Source organism: Nyctereutes procyonoides, unplaced genomic scaffold, assembly GCF_905146905.1.
Source record: "Nyctereutes procyonoides isolate TBG_1078 unplaced genomic scaffold, NYPRO_anot_genome, whole genome shotgun sequence".
NCBI classification, from domain to species: domain Eukaryota; kingdom Metazoa; phylum Chordata; class Mammalia; order Carnivora; family Canidae; genus Nyctereutes; species Nyctereutes procyonoides.
The window spans coordinates 12,226,255-12,249,623 of NW_026575052.1; the positions used below are offsets into that span (position 1 = coordinate 12,226,255).

The window sequence follows — 23,369 nt, forward strand, 5'->3', positions numbered from 1 at the left end:
TAAGAGGTGCCCTCTGACCTTCAATGTTACTGTCAGACTCCAGGGTCAGTGTCATCTCAAACTACTCTTTTCAGAGTGAGCTTGTTGTAGGAATAGGAATAGACTTAAATCAGGCTATTTTGGATCTCTTCTGATGTGTCTCTTTATTAATTAAAGAGAACTTATTTCTTAACCATTTGACCATTAGGTTTTTCCCAGACCTGAGCCCATACCCAAAACTCATCCTTTCTTCGGGGTGCAGTTAGTCCCCAGCCTGAAATTAATGTGTGGTGTTGAACCAGTAGTATTGCTAGAGAATGAAGTTGGGGCTGGGTGTGCATTTCCTGTGGTGAATATTTTTCATATTGAGCTCCTGGTTGCTAATCTCAGCTTGCTGACCTAGAGTGAACTCTGTACTGATTAATTCAAGGTAAGCAACCCCCCCCCCCAATAAACATCAAGTTCTCACTGAAAAAACAAGCTAGGAGGAAAACTGGATTTGTTCATTTGGTAAACATTCGTTCATCCCTGTTGTGGGCCAGTTGTTAGGAACATAGTCTCAGACCTTCTTGGCAGTTAAGGAATTGTCTTTCCTATACAGTATATCCCTTTCACACGTCCTACGCTTTATGTTTACTGTATGGTAACTTGGAGTAAGTGCATCCTGGTAAATGTAGGTTCTAATAATCTGTTACAGAGGGGATCTGTGAACATTGCCCAAACTTGTTTAACATTCTCCTGTAGCTAGCTCCTGGTGCCATCCTGGCAATGTTTTGTAAAGTTTCCCCACCAGAAAAGAACTGAAGCCTCACTGAAAGCAGCTTTCTTGACTGTAGAAGTTGGGGACAGGAAAGAAGACAAAAGTACTAGGTGATCTGCTTCTGGTAGAAAGACCATGGGTCAGCTGACTACAGCTTATGGGCTACTTACTTGTTTTTATAAATAAAGTATTGTTGGAACAAAGTCACACTCATTTGTTTATGTATTACCTGTGACTGCTTTTGCACTCTGGTGACAGAGTAGTTGTGACAGAGACTAATGGCCCACAGAGTCAAAAATATTTCCTCTCTAGCTATGAATGGAGTTTGCCATCTGTAAGCTTTAGTATCATGACTATATAATGTGTGCAGTATATTTGCTCTTGTTTAGGGAAGATATTAATTGTATAGTACAGCTGTTGAAACAGGAGTCTTTCTGCCTAATATTACTAATCCATATCCTTGTGCATATGTTTCAGGATCTATCTGGTTCAATAGACGATCTCCCCATGGGGACAGAAGGAGCTCTGAGCCCTGGAGTGAGCACATCAGGGATTTCCAGCAGCCAAGGAGAGCAGAGTAATCCAGCTCAGTCTCCTTTCTCTCCTCATACTTCCCCTCACCTGCCTGGCATCCGAGGCCCCTCCCCATCCCCTGTTGGCTCTCCCGCCAGTGTTGCTCAGTCTCGCTCAGGACCACTCTCGCCTGCTGCAGTGCCAGGTACCCTCAAATACTGGTCTTTGGGGAGAGGGAAAAGGGACTGGCCCCAGTGATATCAGGGAGCCCCAGCCTTCCACTGCCACAAAGAGCATCTCTGGTTCACAATATGCGAGGTTTCTCTTCAGCATTTGAAGAAGAGAGATGGGAGCACTTTGGTCGGGTCCCTTTTGTATATGTGGTATTGAGAGGTGTTTGGCCTTGCCAGGAACCATTTCCAGCTCTGAAATGACCTCCTAGTTAGAATTGCCAGGCTTAGCCATGATTGGCTTCTTTCTCTGTTTGGAGCAGGCAACCAGATGCCACCTCGGCCACCCAGTGGCCAGTCGGACAGCATCATGCATCCTTCCATGAACCAATCGAGCATTGCCCAAGATCGAGGTGAGATTCTGGGTTTTCAGGGAGGTGCAGGAGTCTGAGGGAGCCATTTGATGATCCTGTGCAATAGCTTTTGGAGAACTGTGTGACCAAGAAGCTTAGGACACTGCTACAATAAATTGTGAAGTTAGAGTGGGCTTGATCAACTTGATATCTCCAGAATTTTGTTACCCCCAGTCTTGTTTTTCAGTGTTTGTGTTCTGATGGATTCCTCCCTACATTGTGTCTCATTTGGTCAGCAAATACTAAAGACTTGGCATCAAATCTTTACCCTTTAAATCATGTCTGATTTTGTTGTTATTGCTGTTTTTCTTTTCAGTTCTCCATTTAGTAGAAACAATTGGCATGCCCTGGTTAATGGCTATGACACTGTGGAGGGTGTTTAAAAGGGCACATAATTACATAGGAAATAAGATAGAGACGTGTGTACAAGTAGTTGCTAAAGAAAATGTAGATGGTGAGGTCCTACAATAAGGGAGAACATTTGCTCTCATTGTACTGAGGTAATAATTATATGAACACTACCTACAAATAGGTTACATGCAGAGGAACCCCCAGATGCCCCAGTACAGTTCCCCCCAGCCCGGCTCGGCCTTATCTCCGCGTCAGCCTTCGGGTGGACAGATGCACACAGGCATGGGCTCCTACCAGCAGAACTCCATGGGGAGCTACGGTCCCCAGGGGAGTCAGTATGGCCCACAGGGTGAGTATGTTGCCCAGTTAGGAGTATATAGAGGTGGAAAGAGAAAATAGTTCATTGTCTCATATGCTGTGATCTGTATGGTAAGAGGACTGCTTGCTTGCTTGCTTGCTTCCTTGCTTGCTTGCTTGAGTTATTTATTTATTTATTTATTTATTTATTTATTTATTTATTTATTTATTTATTTTTAAGATTTTATTTATTTATTCATGAGAGGCACAGAGAGAGAGAGAGAGAGGCAGAAACACAGGTAGAGGGAGAAGCAGGCTCCATGCAGGGAGCCCAATGCGGGATTCGATCCAGGGTCTCCAGGATCAGGCCCTGGGCTGAAGGCGGCGCTAAACCTCTGAGCCACGGGGGCCGCCCATGCCCTTTACTTTAAATCCACCAGAGCCAGGCCCTAAAGTAGGGCAGGACTATCACCATGGGAAAGTCCCTGAATATCCCTGAACCTCTCTTCCATCAGTAAAATGGGGAGAAGGTGTTTAGCTCAAGACTGGGCACAGACACTTAATGGTAATTAAAGTATAAATTAATCCTAATAAAATGTATCTTTGCTCAAAATGAGCCCTGGACGGATCTAAAACAATGTTTTACACAGAGCATGGGAGAGACGGTGGATTACATATGTAGAAAGGAAGGAGTTCTGGGAGTTGAGGGGCCTGGGTAGCAGCAAAGCCACTCTTGCCTGCCAGCCAGCCTTGCCGTGTTCTGTGCTATCTTTAGGATGAGAGGACAACTGAGGCCTGCCTTTCTATGCTCCTGGCCTCTCCTTTCTTTTTCCTTTCATTAAAGAAATGTTTTTAAATGGGGTGAAGGCTCTTATCAGGCCAAATACTGAGTGATTCCTATCATTTATTATCTTTGGAGTTTTAGAGCTGAGTGAGATTAAGGAGTTGCTGGTGAGTCACTAACCAAGTCTCTGCATTTTCTCTTTTTCTTTCCTTCCCAGGAGGCTACCCCAGGCAGCCAAACTATAATGCCTTGCCCAATGCTAACTACCCTAGTGCAGGCATGGCCGGAAGCATGAACCCTATGGGTGCTGGAGGTCAGATGCATGGGCAGCCTGGCATCCCACCTTATGGCACACTCCCTCCAGGGAGAATGAGTCATGCCTCCATGGGCAACCGGCCTTATGGCCCTAACATGGCCAATATGCCACCTCAGGTTGGGTCAGGGATGTGTCCCCCACCAGGGGGCATGAACCGGAAAACTCAAGAAACTGCTGTCGCCATGCATGTTGCTGCCAACTCTATCCAAAACAGGTAAGGCCTAGGAAGTGAAGAGGGTGTCAGCAGAAGGAAATAAATTTGTAAACTGATTCGGGTTGTTGAGATGCTTCTGGATCTGAATCATGTCATCTTGGTAAATATGTATTTTCTTGAGGGCTCCTTAGAAAACTAGGTTTCCTTGCAATAAAAAAAAAAAAAAAAAACGTAACAGAAGTGCTGATTCTTTTTTTTTTTAAGTGCTGATTCTTAAGCACCTTCAATTGTTATCAGATTTCACAACCAGGATGTTGTATGTAAAGAACTTTATAAAGTGTAGATTATTTTGATGAGTAAAAGAAGAGTTTCTTCTCTCAATCTAGTCTCTTGGTTTCCAAAAGGATTTTTAATGATACACATGACTTGGATCTCTAGTGTGAGAAATAGAGGATGATAGGGTTGTGGTTTGCCATTTCTCAACCATTCTGTGTGGCTCTTTGTGTTTGAGTCTAGTAGTAAAGTGCAGAGAGCTCATGTGATTTGATTTATTGACTTCGAATATTCATACATTCTTCCTTGGACACTCAACTTCTGTGGCCGTTCACTTCAGTAAATATGATTATATGGGTTTTATTTTGTTTTGTTTTAAGATTTTATTTATTTATTCATAAGAGACAGGCAGAGGAAGAAGCAGGCTCCCTGCCAGGAGCCTGATGTGGGACTCGATCCTGGATCCCAGGATCATGCCCTGAGCCAAAGGCAGAGGCTCAACCGCTGAGCCACCCAGGCATACCTAATTATTCTACTGGTTTTTGAAGGCTCTGTCCATGTACCCCATTCCTATAGTTCTTAAAGTAACTCTTGTCTTACTGGAATGTTGATGAACTAAGGTTTAATAGGATGATCAGTGGTAAAGTGATGGGTTTGATAGCACTTCAGAATGATGGAAGTATGGAGTTTGCAGTAGGTCCATCAAGAACACACCTCTGGGTGCTATGCCTTGAGGGGTCCAATTTGGTTGGGATTTGATATGACAGAGTGGTAAAGTTGAGTGTTTAATGTAGGCTTTTTGTCATAGAGAGGGCCCTTAAAAAAAAAAGAGAGCGAGGGCCCTTAGATGGAAATACATTTTTGACATTGGAGGTGCCTTAGAGGCAGTACTTAAGGGACACAGTAGGTGTCCCCTTTTCAAGAATTGTATTCTTTAAAATTGAGCTATGGTTTCCTGTTTGGAGCCTGAACCATCTTAGAACCTTTCATGGGAGGTAGTAGATAGGAATATCTAGGTCAGGTGGTACATGGTTGTGTTTTGGGAAACTCGTTAAGTTTTTCCTTGTAAGCCTCATTCAGTGATCTTGGATCACAAACTGTTTAGCTTAGGTCCAAATATGAAAGCTCTGTGTTTCTAACTCTTGTCTCTCTCTCTCACTTTCCGTCTTTTTCCTTAGGCCACCAGGCTACCCCAATATGAATCAGGGGGGCATGATGGGAACTGGACCTCCCTACGGACAAGGGATTAATAGTATGGCTGGCATGATCAACCCTCAGGGACCCCCGTATCCTATGGGTGGGACTATGGCCAACAATTCAGCAGGTAAGTCCACATCCTTGCTTACCTCAGGAATTTCTTCCAGAATGATCTTCATGTCACAAACTTTTGGACTTGAGTTTTTTGTTTTTGTTTTTTGTTTTTTTTTCCTCTTTTATAGCGATGGCAGCCAGCCCAGAGATGATGGGCCTTGGGGATGTCAAGTTAACTCCAGCCACCAAAATGAACAACAAAGCAGATGGGACACCCAAGACAGAATCCAAATCCAAGGTAATGATTTATATCCTGACTCCTCTCAATTCTCTGTCCCATCCTTTTCAGGGATAGGAAGGAAAAAGAAAAAAAGGGTGACTAGACGAGCCTTTTATAACACGGACTAGATCGTCTTGGAAAAGGCTGCTCTTGCCTCTTCTAGTCATGAAGGGTCCCAGGCTAATAACTCATTGAATTAGATTTTAGTTAGCCTAAGGGGTCCTGATATAAATAACACAATGTTCTCACAGCTGTCTGTGATAGAGGAAATGGGAGGCCTGCAGTGAGAATTCTCTGGATTGCCCTCTGTGAAACTGTGCACCCTGTCCTCATGCATTGATAGGTGGTATGTGCCATGGGCAACTAGTTGCTCTTCTCTTCCTGGACCTTCCTCAGAGCAGCAGGAATGGTTGGTGCCCTGTGTTCTATAAAGAGGAAGATGAGGCAGGTGGGGTTTGGGTCCTTGCTTGGCCTCCCTGTGGGATGGTCCTGAGTGTGCTATCTGTTGGGTTGTGTGGCAGTCTGGGGACCTGTTCAGTGTTTGAATCATTTGAGACATTTCTGCCCTTTGTCATACCCCATTTTCCCTATCTTATAAAGTAGGGGAAATAAACATATACAGCTGCCCCTCCTGTGGACCTTCACCTCTGACTCTCAGACCCTTTTAGCCATCCTCCTGTCTTGGACAGGATAATTAACATCCAAAGCCTTTCAGGCAGGTAGGAGACCCTTCCTTTCTTGAGAGGAGGAAGTTTCTTTTCGTTTTAGTCCATCCCATTTTCTCAAAATCATATTTTGAGTTTCTTGAGTTCTCTGAAACAAGTCTATAAAAGCATGCCAAGGCTCCTCAGTAATAGCATGGGAGTAGTATAGTGACATTGTTGTCAGGTGGATAAGGGTTTGACACTTAGCTCTGGTACTTAAAAACTATGACATTTTAGGAATGGCCTCCTTGTGCCTGCTTCCTTATCTTTTAAGAGGAAGATAACAATACCTAACATATAAAGGCATCTAGCACAGCACCCAATGCATAATGTACAGGCAGTGTTAGCTTCCTTCCTTTACAGGAAGAATTTCTAGCTCCCTTCTAGTCTTTTGACCTTGCAAAGGCAAGGTATGTGTTAGTGATTACCCCAGAATAAGCTTTACCATTGCCCTAATCAAGGGACTTCTGAGACCCTTAGCATAGGCTTTGAATCTGACCGGTTCCTATGAATCTTGACCTGCCCCTTCCAGAAATCCAGTTCTTCTACTACAACCAATGAGAAGATCACCAAGTTGTATGAGCTGGGTGGTGAGCCTGAGAGGAAGATGTGGGTGGACCGTTATCTGGCCTTCACGGAGGAGAAGGCCATGGGCATGACAAATCTGCCTGCTGTGGGTAGGAAACCTCTGGACCTCTATCGCCTCTATGTGTCTGTGAAGGAGATTGGTGGATTGACTCAGGTGAGTGCCTAGCACTTGGCTTCCTCTGTGGTTTCAACAAGCCTCTCTCTAGGTACTCAGTGGCTTCACCTGGTGCCAAGCATCCCACAGGGACATCACCGTCTCCTGCTCTCTAAGGCACATACTGTGACAGACTGGAAGCACAGGGCTTCCAGAAGATAAGACAAAGACAAGAGGCCGAGACCTCCCTGGGTAGTATGAAGTATTAGCTTTGAGCTTACCGAATGCCTAGGGTCCACTGGGGTACAAAGATAGGGGAAAATGTGGGCATTCTGATTCCACAGAAGGCAGTTTGGCATAGTAAGCAAGGGCATGGTTTGGAGAGATGGGTCTGGTTTTGAATTCTTTCTTCAGCCACTTAACACTATATGTGACCTTAAAGGTGTATGACCACTCTTAGCTCTAACTCCTCTTATTTGTAAAGTAGGGTTAGTGTGTGTGTCCTGCTAGACTGTCAAAAACTAAAAGTAATAATGCAAAGCTTGCAACGAGATTTCTGCCATGTAAATTGGTCTGCAAGATGGTACAGATGTAGCCAGAGTAGTTGCTGACCCTTTCATTCCAATCCCAGTGAAGATGGGATTTCAGGAGCTATTTAATAGAAAGAGTTTAGGATGGATGAAGTAGTCGGGGAAGTTGTGTTTAGTTACTCCATATGGCATACTTAAGTGAATGAATGCTTTAATCTTTGCTAAAAACCTCTGAACTGAACATGACCCTGAGCCTTGCCCCTGCTCTGATACCTTATAGCTTTGCTTCACACTCAGCCCAGGAGGCAAACAGTTGAGGCAATGCTGTGCTTTGCAAACTTTCTTCCTATGCGTGTTCTGTAGTCATCAGATCAGAAGCCTGCTGTTGGATCTGAGTTTGTAGCTGAGCTCGGGGGGAGGCGTGGCAGGGAGAGACGTATTCCAAACCTTCTAAATCAGAAGAGGAAAACAGCTGTCACCAGCAGAAAAGAAAGTGATTGGAATGAAGCCAACCAACAGTCAGTTATGAATTCCTTCTCCCTTCAGGCTTTATTCCCCTCCCCCACAAAGGAAAACAAAACAAAACAAGACACGTGCACATCGCCACATAACTGGCGTGGGAAGCAAAGCCACAGCAGGCTTCTGAGGTGACCCTGGGCTTACTCCTGCCATTCTCCCCAGTATTAAAATCTCCTAATCGGGCTTCTCCTGCCTGTAGGGAAAGGGAGGGGTTGCCAGGTTAGGTTCGGCATACTTTTGATTGTATGGGCTTCTGGATTCACTGAACCTAGGATGGGATACAGAGGGAATCCTGAAGCCTGAGCTGTCTTCCAGTTTGCGAAAGGATGCCATCCTTTTAGGTGTTATGATGTAATTGAATGCTCAAGACCGAGTTTAGAGGAGAAAGAGTGTCATTATAAATTAGTTTGTGAAGCTTCCAAGAAGGCAGATGATGAGTCCTGAGCTTCTGTGAAGGATTAGTAGGGTATAGGTAGAGGAAGGGGTCATTCCAATCGACTGGCCTGTGTGGCATGGAGATGGGAGAGAGTCTAGAATACACCTGACCAGCGCCAACTCCAACCTTCAGGCTTCAGCGCCGATATTAGCCTGCTCTGGGAAGTGTTCTTTGGTCACCACCCTGCCTTCTAGGTTGTCCCTCTCTTTGCTTCCTTATCACTCTTCTCTCTGGTATCACAGGTACCAGGTCAGTAGATATCACAACATACTGAGCTTCCTTTGTGGGTTTAGACTGGAAAGCTGGTGTTCCCAGCCTTTGAGGTGGATGAATAAGCATAAAAATACATGGAAAAGGAGGACCTGCCTGGCTAGAACAGAAAGATCATCTAATTGTAGGGTTTGGGAATGTTCTTGGTCAGTGCATCCTGAAGCTTAGGAAAAGAGACTAGTGTAGGCTACTGGGAGGGCACAGAGAAGTTAGAGGGCCTGAAGCATCTCCTGGACAATCAGGACAGTGACTCGTATAGGAAGGGGGCTTGTAGTTAGTTACATGTCACTGAGAAATAGAGCAGCTGTGGCACAGAATGTAAAATTGGCAAAGAGCCCCACACCAAGAAACAACCCAGATGTGGAAACCTCCAGTTTGACAAAGTAAGTCAAGCAGAGTGGTAGCTGATATTGCCACAGCTCTGGAAAAGGTTGATTTTTATTGTTGCCTTTGAAGGGGTTTGCATCTGATGTTGATTTGCACAGCATTTTTCAGTACTGTACTTGTAAAGCATCATACCTTCTGAATTCTATTTTCTCCCACTAATAGTGATGTAAAATTTGTGCTCTTTCAAATAAGCACTGTCTGCTAGCTTGCTAGTTGCAGTGGTCTATGGATAGAACCTGCTGAGGGTAGAGGGGAGCTAGCCATGGATTTAACGATTGTTGTGGACTATGCACCACGGGGGGTTAACTTTAGTGGTTAATTAAGAACTGCGATTCTATAAAACAGGAGTACCTGGTATCCTGGTGGGGATTTGGGGCTTATTGGCAGGAAGACCAGGTGGAAGATGTACCTCGACTCTTCTGGTTGGTTGTACAGGTCAACAAGAACAAAAAATGGCGGGAACTTGCGACCAACCTCAATGTGGGCACCTCGAGCAGTGCTGCCAGCTCCTTGAAAAAGCAGTACATCCAGTGTCTCTATGCCTTTGAGTGCAAGATTGAACGGGGAGAAGACCCTCCCCCAGACATCTTTGCAGCTTCTGATTCCAAGAAGTCCCAGCCCAAGATCCAACCTCCCTCTCCTGGTAAGGATCGGGTGAGCCTCCCCGCTAAGGCTCACCCTCCGCAGGTAGCATTCAAGGGTCCGGGTCCTTATTCAACAGTGCCTGACTCCAAGGACGTGTGCTTTGCCCAGCACTACCTCAGGGCTTACTATGTTGGCACACTAGGAGCGGGCAGTGGCGACTCCCTTGAGAGGTAGTCTGCAGCAGCCCTTAAGTTTTAATTTTCATTGTGCACCTGGCGACTTGCCAAATGTTTGTAAACTAGCGAGTGGGAGGGACATCAGAGGAGTGGGGAAATCTGACAAATCGCAATGAGGCAGGGCCATCTGGGAGCTTTGGCCCACGGATGTCAGCGCCTTAGAATGCAGCTCAGACTGGGGCCCTGAATTCCCCAGGGAGCTGAGATGCTAATGAATGGGAAGGAGGGAGAGGGGGATATGAATGGAACTCACTGATGGGAGTGCCTCTGCCCACCCTCCTTTCTGAGAGGAGGCTGGGGCCAGGGCAAGCATGGGGAGGGAGGAAGGCCAGAGCTCCTAGAAGGTGGGTGTAAACACATGTGCCCTGCTATTGACCTCTGAGGATGTAATGAGTGCCTGAGATGACTCATCAGCTGGGGAGGCCTAAGCAGTGGGATATCTGCTGCTGGGAATGGTAACTAATGGAAACATTAATTACTGGTAGTTCTGCTCTCATCAGCTTGGTGGCACATTGGAACCTGAGTGGTGATACAATGCTAGATACTTGTGAGTAGGAGCTCCTAGGTTCCTCAAGTACACTGCAGGTTTGGGACAAGATGGAGCCTTCCTACTTAGGATTCCAGGGGCTCTTACTGGGAACTTGTGGGCAGCATTATAGGGTTTAGTTAGACAGGGGTCCTTGGGGAAGTAAAGAAAAGTAGTCCGGGAAACTGGCAGGAACTCAACAAAATCACTAGCATGGTGATGGCATCACCACACTATTCCTATTCTCCAAATGTGAAACAGTAGCAAGGAGCAATAGAAATCTCAGATTCCCCAGAGCATGTGGGTGGCTTAGTCAGTTAAGCATCTGTTCGACTTTTGGTCTCAGTTGAGGTCTTGATCTCAGGGTCATGAGTTCAAGCCCCAGTCAGAAGAAGAACCACCCTCAGATTCTCTTATTACCTGGCCTTACACATCCCTTGCTGAGAAGGGTGATTTAGGCTTTTAAGAACCCCAGCTTTAGCCTTACAACAATCCTTTCCAGAGATGCCAGGGCATTTGTGTATTTCTGTGAGAGTTAAACATTTGCCAGCTCACCCCACATCTCTGTCCACAGCGGGATCTGGCTCTATGCAGGGGCCACAGACACCTCAGTCAACCAGCAGTTCCATGGCAGAAGGAGGAGACCTGAAGCCACCAACTCCAGCATCCACACCACACAGTCAGATCCCCCCCATGCCAGGCATGAGGTAAGGCCAGGAACAGAGGCAGGTGACTTGGAGGATCTGGGCAGAAGTGCATGAGTTCTTGTGCAGCCCAGGGTGGTCCCTGCTCTGCCTGCTCAGCCAGTGACTCTCATGTGCCCTGCCTAAAGGAGGAATTCCTTTATTTGGGGTTTAATTGGCTTTTTTCACTCTGGAGCAGGAGCAATTCGGTTGGGATCCAGGATGCCTTTCCTGATGGAAGTGACCCCACATTCCAGAAGCGGAATTCCATGACTCCAAACCCTGGGTACCAGCCCAGTATGAATACCTCTGACATGATGGGGCGCATGTCCTACGAGCCAAATAAGGATCCTTATGGCAGCATGAGGAAAGGTGACCAGTTGCTGTTAGCCTTGTGCCCTTGAGGACAGGGCCAGGGAAATGGGGAGGATATGTTGAGAGTGATTCAGGGTTCCTGTAAAGCCATTCTCTGAGATAAGGCCTTTCCAGTCCTAACCACCATTCTAAATCCCTACCTCTTGTCTCCCTCTCGCTGGCCTCACTTGCCCACCTAAACCAGTACGTGCTCTTTGCTGGTTGTAGTCTCTTTAGATCTCTTCTGAACCTGTTGGGGAAACAGTAGGATCAAACCTAGCCCTGAAGAGGGCCTGGTGTTCAGGGCAGGCAAGGTGTAGTTTGCTAGGCCTCCTGGCTTACCATTTTGCTCACTGCCTTCCTTTCTGCGTTCAGCTCCAGGGAGTGATCCCTTCATGTCCTCAGGGCAGGGCCCCAATGGCGGAATGGGAGACCCCTACAGCCGTGCTGCTGGCCCTGGGCTGGGAAATGTGGCAATGGGACCGCGACAGCACTATCCCTATGGAGGTCCTTATGACAGAGTGAGGTGAGCATGGCCCCTGCACGTGTCCCACCCCAGCACCCCACAGCAAGAGTGAACTCAATCCACTTCTCCATTTGTGTTTAGGACGGAGCCTGGAATAGGACCCGAGGGAAACATGGGCACTGGAGCTCCACAGCCGAATCTCATGCCTTCCAACCCAGACTCGGGGATGTATTCTCCCAGCCGCTACCCCCCGCAACAGCAGCAGCAGCAACAACGGTAAGTGAAGCCTGGTTTTAGTGTCATTGTGGCTCAGGCTTTGCCATTTCCCACCCTGATCCTCTGATTCTCTCCCTCCTGCAGACATGATTCCTATGGCAATCAGTTCTCCACTCAAGGCACCCCTTCCGGCAGCCCCTTCCCCAGCCAGCAGACCACAATGTATCAGCAGCAGCAGCAGGTGAGGGAGGGAGTGGGTAGCAGGGTACACTGACACACAGATTCCCCTTGAGAGCCCATTAGAAGATTAAGTTGAAAAGTTTAAGAAGCCTCCTTTAGATACTTTGGTGTTCTCCCACCCACATAGTTCTGCTGAAGAGCCAAGCCCTCCATTTTATCCGTGTTTAGATTCCAGTCCAGTCTCTCTAGTTCTTTAAAGGGCTAGAAACAGACTTTATTTTTTGATTTTTGAACTTTTCTACATTTTTCTACCTAGAGCAAGGGAGAACCAGAGGGGAATAGGTAATGATTCTTGCTTTCAGAAACAACTTCAAAAGATTGTAAAGGTGATTCCATTCTTCCCTTGGAGTCTGTGTCCTCTTGTGGAGGCACAGAAGTAAGCCTGGCAAGTGTCCGGTGTAGCCATCTTGGCATCTGTGATGGGTCTTGTGTCCCTGCGTGCAGAGTATTAACTTGCCCTCTGCTTGTCCCTGTCTTAGAATTACAAACGGCCAATGGATGGCACATACGGTCCTCCCGCCAAGCGGCACGAAGGGGAGATGTACAGCGTGCCATACAGCACAGGGCAGGGGCAGCCACAACAGCAGCAGTTGCCCCCAGCCCAGCCCCAGCCTGCCAGCCAGCAGCAAGCTGCCCAGCCTTCCCCTCAGCAAGATGTATACAACCAGTATGGCAACGCTTATCCTGCCACTGCCGCCGCTGCTACTGAGCGCCGACCAGCAGGCGGCCCCCAGAACCAGTTTCCATTCCAGTTTGGCCGAGACCGTGTCTCTGCAGCCCCTGGCTCCAATGCCCAGCAGAACATGCCACCGCAAATGATGGGCGGCCCCATACAAGCATCAGCTGAGGTTGCTCAGCAAGGCACCATGTGGCAGGGGCGTAATGACATGACCTACAATTACACCAACAGGCAGAGCACTGGCTCTGCCCCCCAGGGCCCTGCCTATCATGGTGTGAACCGAACAGATGAAATGCTGCATACGGATCAGAGGGCCAACCATGAAGGCCCGTGGCCTTCCCATGGTACACGTCAGCCCCCATATGGTCCCTCTGCCCCCGTGCCCCCCATGACAAGGCCCCCTCCATCCAACTACCAGCCCCCGCCAAGCATGCAGAATCACATTCCTCAGGTATCCAGCCCCGCTCCCCTGCCCCGGCCAATGGAGAACCGCACCTCTCCTAGCAAGTCTCCATTCCTACACTCTGGGATGAAGATGCAAAAGGCAGGCCCCCCAGTACCTGCCTCGCACATAGCACCTGCCCCCGTGCAGCCACCCATGATTCGGCGGGACATCACCTTCCCACCTGGCTCTGTGGAAGCAACACAGCCTGTGTTGAAGCAAAGGAGGCGGCTCACAATGAAAGACATCGGTAAGGAGATCTCCCTGATCAGGTTGCTTCATCTGCCCCTTAAAGTCTTGTCCATTTTTCTGACTCCATCCTGATATTCTGGATGGGATAAAATCCGGTCCAGTGTTGTCTAAAATAGAGCCAAAGAACTTTGGATAAGGAAAACAACTGATTTCAGGCTTTACCAAAAGCAAGCGCCATGCAGTGATGTCCTAAGGGAGCCTAGAAGCAGATGTGTGTCCTCTCCTAGATAGGAACTGCCTCCCACCGTGTGTTATCTTCAGAGTAGCCTGACTGATGGGCCACTGGGGGAGCATCTGGCCAACCTGGGCTTGGTAGATGGGCGACATGGAGGTTTATTTCAGGAACCCCGGAGGCATGGCGGGTAATGATGTCCCTCAAGTCTGGGCTGCTGGCAGAGAGCACATGGGCATTAGACACCATTAACATCCTGCTGTATGATGACAACAGCATCATGACCTTCAACCTCAGTCAGGTGAGTATAGGTGCCTGGGAAAGATTGGAAGAATGGGAGGGCCTGGGATCTTCTCGAAGTAGACAGTGCTAAGTGACACAGGGAATTAAGCCATCCCTAGCTAACATGGTCTCCCCTCTCTCGCTCACTCCCTGGTATCTTCCATGCCAGTGCTTTGATTCTATGCCAGTACTTTGCCACTGGCCATGGGCCCAGAACACTGAGAACAATAATAATTTGTGTAAGGTATCAGGATTGACTTCAAAGGGAATTTGGGAGAAACTTTTGGTATTGGTAAGAAATGGAGATTCTGTTGATGTGAGGAGACCAATTTTCAAGACTACCAAGAAAAACCTGCTGTCTTTATTAGTGAGCATGGCAGTTTCTTTTTCCCCGCCTCACTTTATCCACTGTGAATATAGGAGATCTTTACTGATCCCCTTTTCCTAAGGTGTAGAAGGAGAAATGGAGAGAAGTCTGCTCGTGGGTGGTGGTGGTGGTGGTGGTGGTGGTGGTGGTGGTATTTTAATTATGTTCTTGCAGAGGTGAGTCTCCAGAAGATTGTCTTTCCACAGGACATGCACCTTGAGTCTTCCCAACAGCTGGGAAGAGTTTCTGCTCCCCCATCCCACTCTTTCTTTTGATCCTTAGTATCTTTCAACCCATCTATCAAGGAGCTGGCTGGCTAGAGGGCATTGTTATTAATAGTTAACCATTTCTGGTGCCGTCACTGTGTGCCAGGTCCTTTATATTTTCTTTCATGTCACCCTTGCAGCAGCTTTCAGAGGCACCTGTGGCCTCCTAGAGATGAGTAAATAGGCTGAGTCTTATCTTTGCCCAGATTCACACAGCTGTCAGCAGTCTTTCTGATTCCAAAGCCTGACTTCATGTCCATTACATAAAATGGCCACACACACCACCACCACCACCACCACTCCCCCACGAGAAGGAAAGGGAATAGATATTGATTGAGCAATTTCTTTATGCCAGGCTTTTGGTATATTTCATTTAGACCTCAGAACAACTGTCAATTAAAGGAATTTCCATCGTGTTCAATGGATAGATAGAAGCAGCACAGGTTAGAGAGTTTAAATCACATGGCTAGTTCCTAGAAAAGCCAGAATGCAAACCTAGATCTTTCTTATTCTGAAGCCCTTATTTTTTCCATTCTGTTGTACTCTTCAGCCGAAAACTAATCTGACTGGAGATTAACAATTTCTTCTAAAGGTAAATGGCCTTTACAGATCCAAGTTGAAATTTAGGTCTACTAGCACCAGCTTTGACCAATGTTTGGAGGACTGAAGCCTCATCCCACTCATTATGTTATATGATTGATTCATGGAGGTCCAGGCTCCTGGAATGTTGGGGAGCTTGGAGAAGAGAGCAGGTGAACATCTGTCCACACTTCCTCTCTCAGCTCATGTTGAAGGGGTCATTCCACCATGCTTAGTGTTGGGCTGTGCTTGGCAGTGGAATGTAGAGTGTCCTGAGGGACAGTAGCAATGACGAGCAGGAAGGGACCTGGGCCTGGTGAAGAAAAGCAGGGATTGGTGGGGAACGAGGAGTCCAAGAGATGGTGAGGTACAGAGCTGTTGGTCAATGTGTCCTACCTCTGGCAGGACGGACACACTTCTCTTATGGGAAGGTAGGCTAAGGAGAAGGAAGAAGTGTGTGTTGGGCATAGGAGAGATTGAGTGACTTGCTTTGTGGTGAGCCTTTGGGAAAGGAGCAACTCTGTCTCTTCCAGGAAATATAGGTGTCTGGCCTACAAAGGGAGTGGGGAGATTAGGTAGCAGACCGTGGGAGGCCTCTAAGGTCAAGGATTCTCTCCTTTAGCTCCCTTTTCTCCATTTATTTCCTGTTTTTCTCTTTTAGCTCCCAGGTTTGTTAGAGCTCCTTGTGGAATATTTCCGACGTTGCCTGATCGAGATCTTTGGCATTTTAAAGGAGTATGAGGTGGGTGACCCAGGACAGAGAACACTACTGGACCCTGGGAGATTCAGCAAGGCGTGTAGTCCAGCCCCCATGGAGGGGGAGGAGGAAGAAGACCTTTTAGGTCCTAAACTAGAGGAGGAAGAAGAGGAAGAAGTAGTGGAAAATGACGAGGAGATGGCCTTTTCGGGCAAGGACAAGGCAGCCACAGAGAGTAGTGAGGAGAAACTTATTAGTAAGTTCGACAAGCTTCCAGTAAAGATCGTGCAGAAGAATGACCCGTTTGTGGTGGACTGCTCAGATAAGCTCGGGCGCGTGCAGGAGTTTGACAGTGGCCTGCTGCACTGGCGGATTGGTGGGGGGGACACCACTGAGCATATCCAGACCCACTTTGAGAGCAAGACAGAGCTGCTGCCGAACCGGCCTCATGTGCCCTGCCCTCCAGTCACCCGGAAACATGTCACAGCACCAGAGGGTACGCCAGGGACGACAGAACAGGAGGGCCCCCCACCTGATGGCCCTCCAGAGAAACGGATCACAGCCACAATGGATGACATGTTGTCCACTCGGTCTAGCACGTTGACCGAAGAGGGAGCTAAGAGTGCAGAGGCCACCAAGGAGAGCAGCAAGTTTCCATTCGGCATCAGCCCGGCACAGAGCCACCGGAACATCAAGATCCTAGAGGACGAACCCCACAGTAAAGATGAGACCCCACTGTGTACCCTTCTGGACTGGCAGGATTCCCTCGCCAAACGCTGCGTCTGTGTCTCCAATACCATCCGAAGTCTATCGTTTGTGCCAGGCAACGACTTTGAGATGTCCAAACACCCGGGTCTGCTGCTGATCCTGGGCAAGCTGATCCTCCTGCATCACAAGCACCCAGAGCGGAAGCAGGCACCACTGACTTATGAGAAGGAGGAGGAGCAGGACCAAGGGGTGAGCTGCAACAAAGTGGAGTGGTGGTGGGACTGCTTGGAGATGCTCCGGGAGAACACCTTGGTCACGCTCGCCAACATCTCGGGACAGTTGGACCTCTCTCCGTACCCTGAGAGCATTTGCCTGCCTGTCCTGGACGGACTCCTACACTGGGCAGTCTGCCCTTCCGCTGAAGCCCAGGACCCCTTCTCCACCCTGGGCCCCAATGCCGTCCTCTCCCCCCAGAGACTGGTCTTGGAAACCCTCAGCAAACTCAGCATCCAGGACAACAATGTGGACCTGATCCTGGCCACGCCCCCCTTCAGCCGCTTGGAGAAGTTGTATAGCACCATGGTGCGCTTCCTCAGTGACCGAAAGAACCCGGTGTGCCGGGAGATGGCTGTGGTACTGCTGGCCAACCTGGCACAGGGCGACAGCCTGGCAGCTCGTGCCATCGCAGTGCAGAAGGGCAGCATCGGCAACCTCCTGGGCTTCCTGGAGGACAGCCTTGCTGCCACACAGTTCCAGCAGAGCCAGGCCAGCCTGCTCCACATGCAGAACCCGCCCTTCGAGCCAACGAGTGTGGACATGATGCGGCGGGCTGCCCGCGCACTGCTGGCCTTGGCCAAGGTGGACGAGAACCACTCGGAGTTCACGCTGTACGAGTCACGGCTGTTGGACATCTCGGTATCACCGTTGATGAACTCGTTGGTTTCACAAGTCATTTGTGATGTACTGTTTTTGATTGGCCAGTCATGACAGCCGTGGGACACCTCCCTCCCTGTGTGTGTGTGCGTGTGTGGAGAACTTAGAAACTGACTGTTGCCCTTTATTTATGCAAAACCACCTCAGAATCCAGTTTACCCTGTGCTGTCCAGCTTCTCCCTTGGGTAAAAAGTCTCTCCTGTTTCTCTCCTCCTCCCACCCCCACCTCACCTCACACCTTTCTGTTCCTCGTCCTCACCTTACTCCCCTCAGGACCCCCACCCTATTTGAAAAGACAAAGCTCTGCCTACATAGAAGACTTTTTTATTTTAACCAAAGTTACTGTCGTTTACAGTGAGTTTGGGGAAAAAAAATAAAATAAAAATGGTTTTCCCGGCCCTTGCATCAACGGGATGCCACATTTCATAACTGTTTTTAATGGTAAAAAAAAAAAAAAAGGAAAAAAATACAAAAAAAAAACCTCTGAAGGACAAAAAAGGTGACTGCTGAACTGTGTGTGGTTTATTGTTGTACATTCACAATCTTGCAGGAGCCGAGAAGTTCGCAGTTGTGGACAGACCCTGTTCACTGGAGAGGCCTGTGCAGTAGAGTGTAGACCCTTTCATGTACTGTACTGTACACCTGATACTGTAAACATACTGTAATAATAATGTCTCACATGGAAACAAGAGAAAACGCTGGGTCAGCAGCAAGATGTAGTTTTTAAAAATGTTTTTAGTTAAATGTTGAGGAGAAAAAAAAAAGGCTTTTCCCCCAAAGTATCATGTGTGAACCTACAACACCCTGACCTCTTTCTCTCCTCCTTGATTGTATGAATAACCCTGAGATCACCTCTTAGAACTGGTTTTAACCTTTAGCTGCAGCGGCTGCGCTGCCACGTGTGTATATATATGACGTTGTACATTGCACATACCCTTGGATCCCCACAGTTTGGTCCCCCTCCCAGCTGCCCCTTTATAGTATGACGAGTTAACAAGTTGGTGACCTGCACAAAGCGAGACACAGCTATTTAATCTCTTGCCAGACATCGCCCCTCTTGGCGCGATGCTGTACAGGTCTCTGTAAAAAGTCCTTGCTGTCTCAGCAGCCAATCAACTTATAGTTTATTTTTTTCTGGGTTTTTGTTTTGTTTTGTTTTCTTTCTAATCGAGGTGTGAAAAAGTTCTAGGTTCAGTTGAAGTTCCTGATGAAGAAACACAATTGAGATTTTTTCAGTGATAAAATCTGCATATTTGTATTTCAAACAATGTAGCTAAAACTTGATGTAAATTCCTCCTTTTTTCCTTTTTTGGCTTAATGAATATCATTTATTCAGTATGAAATCTTTATACTATATGTTCCACGTGTTAAGAATAAATGTACATTAAATCTTGGTAAGACGTTTGTGAGGCTTTTTACTGTTTTTAGACTATTCAAAAGCTTGACTTTTTGAGGGGGTCAGGGGTTGCTGGTCCTCTTCTTGGTTGAAAATGTCCCTCAGGGTGCTTTTTCCCCTGAATGGTGGCATCCTGGACCGTTTCTTTCTGCACCATATTCCACTTTACCTTCCACAGTGTAATAAGTAAACTTAAAGCATCTGTGATGTTTTCGCCTGTAAGGGGAAGTTCTAGGCGTAAAAGGCACATTAGCCTCTTGAAATAATAATGGATATAAATAGCCAAAGAAATTGACAATACTCTAGGGAAAAAGAGCTTTTGGAAATAGTTGGCTAAGAGGAAATCTGCTTTTCTAAGAAATTTTAACAATAAGACAACCATTTATCTCAAGGCAGCCTCCAACTTAACGTTTGAAAGTTTAATTTGAACACCCCTTGAGCTAAAATGCCCTGCTTTCCCCTAGTAACCTGCTTCTCCCATAGTTTTCCCAATAAACAGTAACTCCATTGCTTGGCAAAACAAAACAAAACAGCAAAACAAAACTACTTCCATTTCCATGTCAGTCGTTCGCGCTCTCCAAAAAAGAACCTTCAGTCGAGCCACCACCACTGTAGTTCAAGACATGGTCCTATTGTACTTAAATTCTTGAAATGTCCTCCAAACTGACCTTGCTTCTGCTTTGCCTAGTTGAACCTATTCTCAACATATCAACCAGAAATGCTCTCTTTAAGACCTAGGATCAAAATCCTTCAGTGCTTCTCACTCTGAGTAAATAAAGTCCAGATCCTTCTGATGATCTACAAGGGCCCTCAGTGTCTGGTTTGCTGTTAGCTTTCTGGGTCCCTTTCTTCTTCCCCATTATTCCTCCACATAGGAACATATCCATCTTTAGGCCTTTGTACCTACTATCCTCTCTGTCCAGATTACTCTGACCAGATAACTGTGGCAGAAGTCCTCTTCTTTGGGTCTTTGCCTAAAAATTGTGCTGGTGAACTCTTCCCTGGCCAACTTATTTAAAAATAGCAATCTCGGGGGGGGGGGGGGGGGATAGCAATCTCGGGCAGCGCAGGTGGCTCAGCCATTTAGCGCTGCCTTCACCCCAGGGTGGGATCCTGGAGACCCGGGATCGAGTCCCACATCGGAGTCCCTGCATGGAGCCTGCTTCTCTCTCTCTCTCTCTCTCTCTCTCTCTCTCTCTCTCTCTGTTTCTCTCTGTCTCATGAATAAATAAAAATAAAATCTTAAAAAAAAATGAAATAGCAATCCCTGCTCCCCTGCCTTATTTCCCTCTCTGCCTTATTTTTTCTTTGTGGCACTTGTTACTGCCCGCTATATTGTATATATTGTATATTGTTACTGCCTCTTGAACAGTGCATAGGCTATGGGGGCCAATCCACCCCAACAGGCAAAAATATTTTTAGATTTTACAAATGTTGCTTTTAATTATTTTAACCTTTTGTTTTTTAATCTTTACCCCCCACGTGGGGCTTGAAGTCAAGACCCCGAGATCAAGAGTCACATTCTTTCTGTATGGCCTGAGCCAGCCAAGTGCCCCCCCAGAAGTACATGTAGAACTTTGGACTCCCCCCCCAAACCTAATACTAATAGCATACTGTTGACCAAAAGCCTTGCTGATACATAAGCAATGGATTAACACATTTTGTCATATGTATTATATACTGTATTCTTAGAATCAAGTAAGAGGGAAAATCATGAGAGAATACATTTATAATACTGCACTGTATTCCCCCCAAAAAATCTGTTTAAGTGGACCCACACAGTTCAAACCCACTGTTGTTGAAGGATCAACTGTATGTTATACTCTCCTCTGTTGTCTCCTACTAGAATGTAAGCTCTCTGAGGGCATTATTTTGCTCACTGCTACATTCCCGACCTAAGACACAGAGCGGCCACTTAAGTAGTTGTTAAATGAAATTATAGATGTTGGCCAGACGCAGTTACTTTTATCAGGCTAATGTTGCAATATACAGCTTCTCTTCATCTCCTTCCTTAGGGCAGCAATAGACCAGAAGCTGTAACAGAAAAATGCTGTTGTTGTAGACCTTAAAAATGAAACTTGAAACAGTTTTCTAGTGAGTACCTACTTGTGTACCAGACTACGTGGTACATCAAATAATCCTACAAGGGAGGATTGAAGATTTGTGCCTCTGGGTCAGTATTCTGGCTCTGATTATACAGTTGAGGAAAGTGGCTGGTTTGAGCTCATACATGAAGCGGGGTCCTGCTGACCAACGCCCTCCTTCCTGGGTCAGAGGACAACCAGGAGTAACTGAATCTGGCCGTGGAGCTCAGCAGGCATGATTTGTTTTTGTCGTATCCAGCATGAGGTAAAAATTGTCTCAAGAATTTCAATCAAGTGTTTATCGAGCTAAGCGTGGTTGTTAATATTTGGGTCAAGGACAGGAATGAATAATCAGTATTCCTCTATTGATTGAGTAGGGAGGTGTAGAGACAATGGCTAACCTTCGTCATCCAAGCTGCCTTACTGGGACTCTTCTGGGAAAAAACTACATGGGAAGCTTTTCATATCTATATTTTGGTGAGCAGTGTTGCTAATGACTATTTTTGCACCAGGCCTCTCGAACTCCATTTTCTAGTCTAGAAAGTGCATTTCTGGGCTATGTGTGGAGCATTACCTAGGAGTTTGGTTTCCTGGGTTCCTTTCATCTGCTCCCCTGCAATGCAGGGGGAGCCGAGCCTGGCCTCCAGTTTCTGACTGGAGTTACCACAGGCAGAGAACTGCTAGCCACTGAGCTGTGAGTAATTTGCTTTTGAGAAGTAAATAGAACCTCGCCAGTAGAGAACCCAGGGGTGTGGCCAGTAGTTCTTTTCCCAGGCTCCTCCCTCCCCACCCCCCAAATGACCTTAACCTTCTTTCATAGCTGGACAGCTGCCAAGTCTGGCCTAAACAATACTCTCAACCTCATTGGCTCTTTTGCCTTGCAGCCACTGCCACCCCCAAGTGGCTAAGGCCCTTCCCACTAGGCCTCTCAGTGGGGTCAAGGTTTTCTAACTACTGAAAGGCAAACACCAAAGGAAGGATGAAAAATATTTAGTGTCCATGGCCTTTAAAGGATCAGTGTTTGGCTCCTGCAGTTGAGAGGCAGGGTGGGGTCTTTGTCCCCAAGTGGATAAACATCTTCAAATGATAACAACAGAGGCCAAAAGGAATGTCCAAAACTTGATTGGTGCCCCCTCAGATTGCAGGATGGATGTCTCACCCAGCCCCCTTGGAAACTGCCAGTGAATGCCCACAGAGAAAAGATGTAGCATGAGGTTCTGGGAAGGCATAGCTGCCTGTCATCACAGGCATTAGCCCTGCCTGCTAACAACCAGCAGTGACAGAATCAGAAGCCAGTGTGGTCACTTTCGTCCCATAATGATGTGGCCTCAAAGCCAGGATCAGGGTTAGCTGCTTCATTGTTCCCCTAGGACTGGGGCCATGGAAAGTTTAATGTCTGAAACTGAATTACTGAGAATGGATACACTGGTCTGTTCCTCTGCTCAGTCTGGGGCCAAGGCCATCTTCGGATATGGTTCAGGAGCAAGGCAAGGCCGCTACAGAACGAAATGAGTTGTCAGGTTGCTCCAGCATGGTGAGTGTTCCATGAGAACTACCGAACTTCCCACCTCCGGTGGGAACATCGCTCTTTCCCCTTTTTGTTCGGGTAATTACAACAGCCCATCTTCATGGACTCCTTTGTGCCAAGCACTACAGAATCCATGAGGTAGGGCAGCCCTGGTGGCGCAGCAGTTAGTGCTGCCTGCAGCCTGGGGTGTGATCCTGGAGACCCGGGATCAAGTCCCATGTTGGGCTCCCCGCATGGAGCCTGCTTCTCCTTCTGCCTGTGTCTCTGCCTCTCTCTCTTTCTCTGTGTCTCTCACGAATAATAAAAAAAAAGAATCCATGAAGTAGATATTACTATCTTCATGAGGACAAGGACTTGTCCTCGTCTTGCTAAGTGCTACATCCTCATTCTGTCACATAGTAGGCACTCCTGTTTTGTTGATTAAATCAAAGGATAAAACAGAAATTCAGTGGAGGAAAGGATAGGAACTGTTAAGGTATGGTGTGTGCCCTATGCTGGATTCTTGGCATAGCCTATAAAGATGTTGTGTGGAACAAAAGGAAGAGAAAGAGGTACACCTGAGAAAGATTAAAATAGTGTGGAGTGGCAGAAAAAAAAATAGCCTGGAGA

At 47.1% G+C, this 23,369-nt stretch overlaps 1 protein-coding gene across 2 annotated transcripts in view; it reads left to right on the forward strand.

The window, feature by feature from the left end:
- Positions 1-19,146, forward strand: part of ARID1A (AT-rich interaction domain 1A) — a 68,973-nt gene extending 49,827 nt beyond the window's left edge. Inside the window, exons 5-20 of one of the 2 annotated variants that reach the window (XM_055330983.1) lie at positions 1,217-1,457; positions 1,746-1,835; positions 2,368-2,535; positions 3,485-3,797; positions 5,189-5,334; positions 5,450-5,559; positions 6,778-6,987; positions 9,505-9,712; positions 10,991-11,123; positions 11,296-11,471; positions 11,829-11,979; positions 12,061-12,195; positions 12,280-12,376; positions 12,855-13,746; positions 14,091-14,221; positions 16,076-19,146. In XM_055330983.1, coding sequence (XP_055186958.1) covers positions 1,217-1,457; positions 1,746-1,835; positions 2,368-2,535; positions 3,485-3,797; positions 5,189-5,334; positions 5,450-5,559; positions 6,778-6,987; positions 9,505-9,712; positions 10,991-11,123; positions 11,296-11,471; positions 11,829-11,979; positions 12,061-12,195; positions 12,280-12,376; positions 12,855-13,746; positions 14,091-14,221; positions 16,076-17,806 — 4,932 coding nt within the window. In that variant the 3' untranslated portion in view covers positions 17,807-19,146. The remainder of the gene's footprint in view (positions 1-1,216; positions 1,458-1,745; positions 1,836-2,367; positions 2,536-3,484; positions 3,798-5,188; positions 5,335-5,449; positions 5,560-6,777; positions 6,988-9,504; positions 9,713-10,990; positions 11,124-11,295; positions 11,472-11,828; positions 11,980-12,060; positions 12,196-12,279; positions 12,377-12,854; positions 13,747-14,090; positions 14,222-16,075) is intronic. The other variant, XM_055330984.1, reaches the window with a different exon arrangement.
- Positions 19,147-23,369: the final 4,223 nt, after the last annotated feature.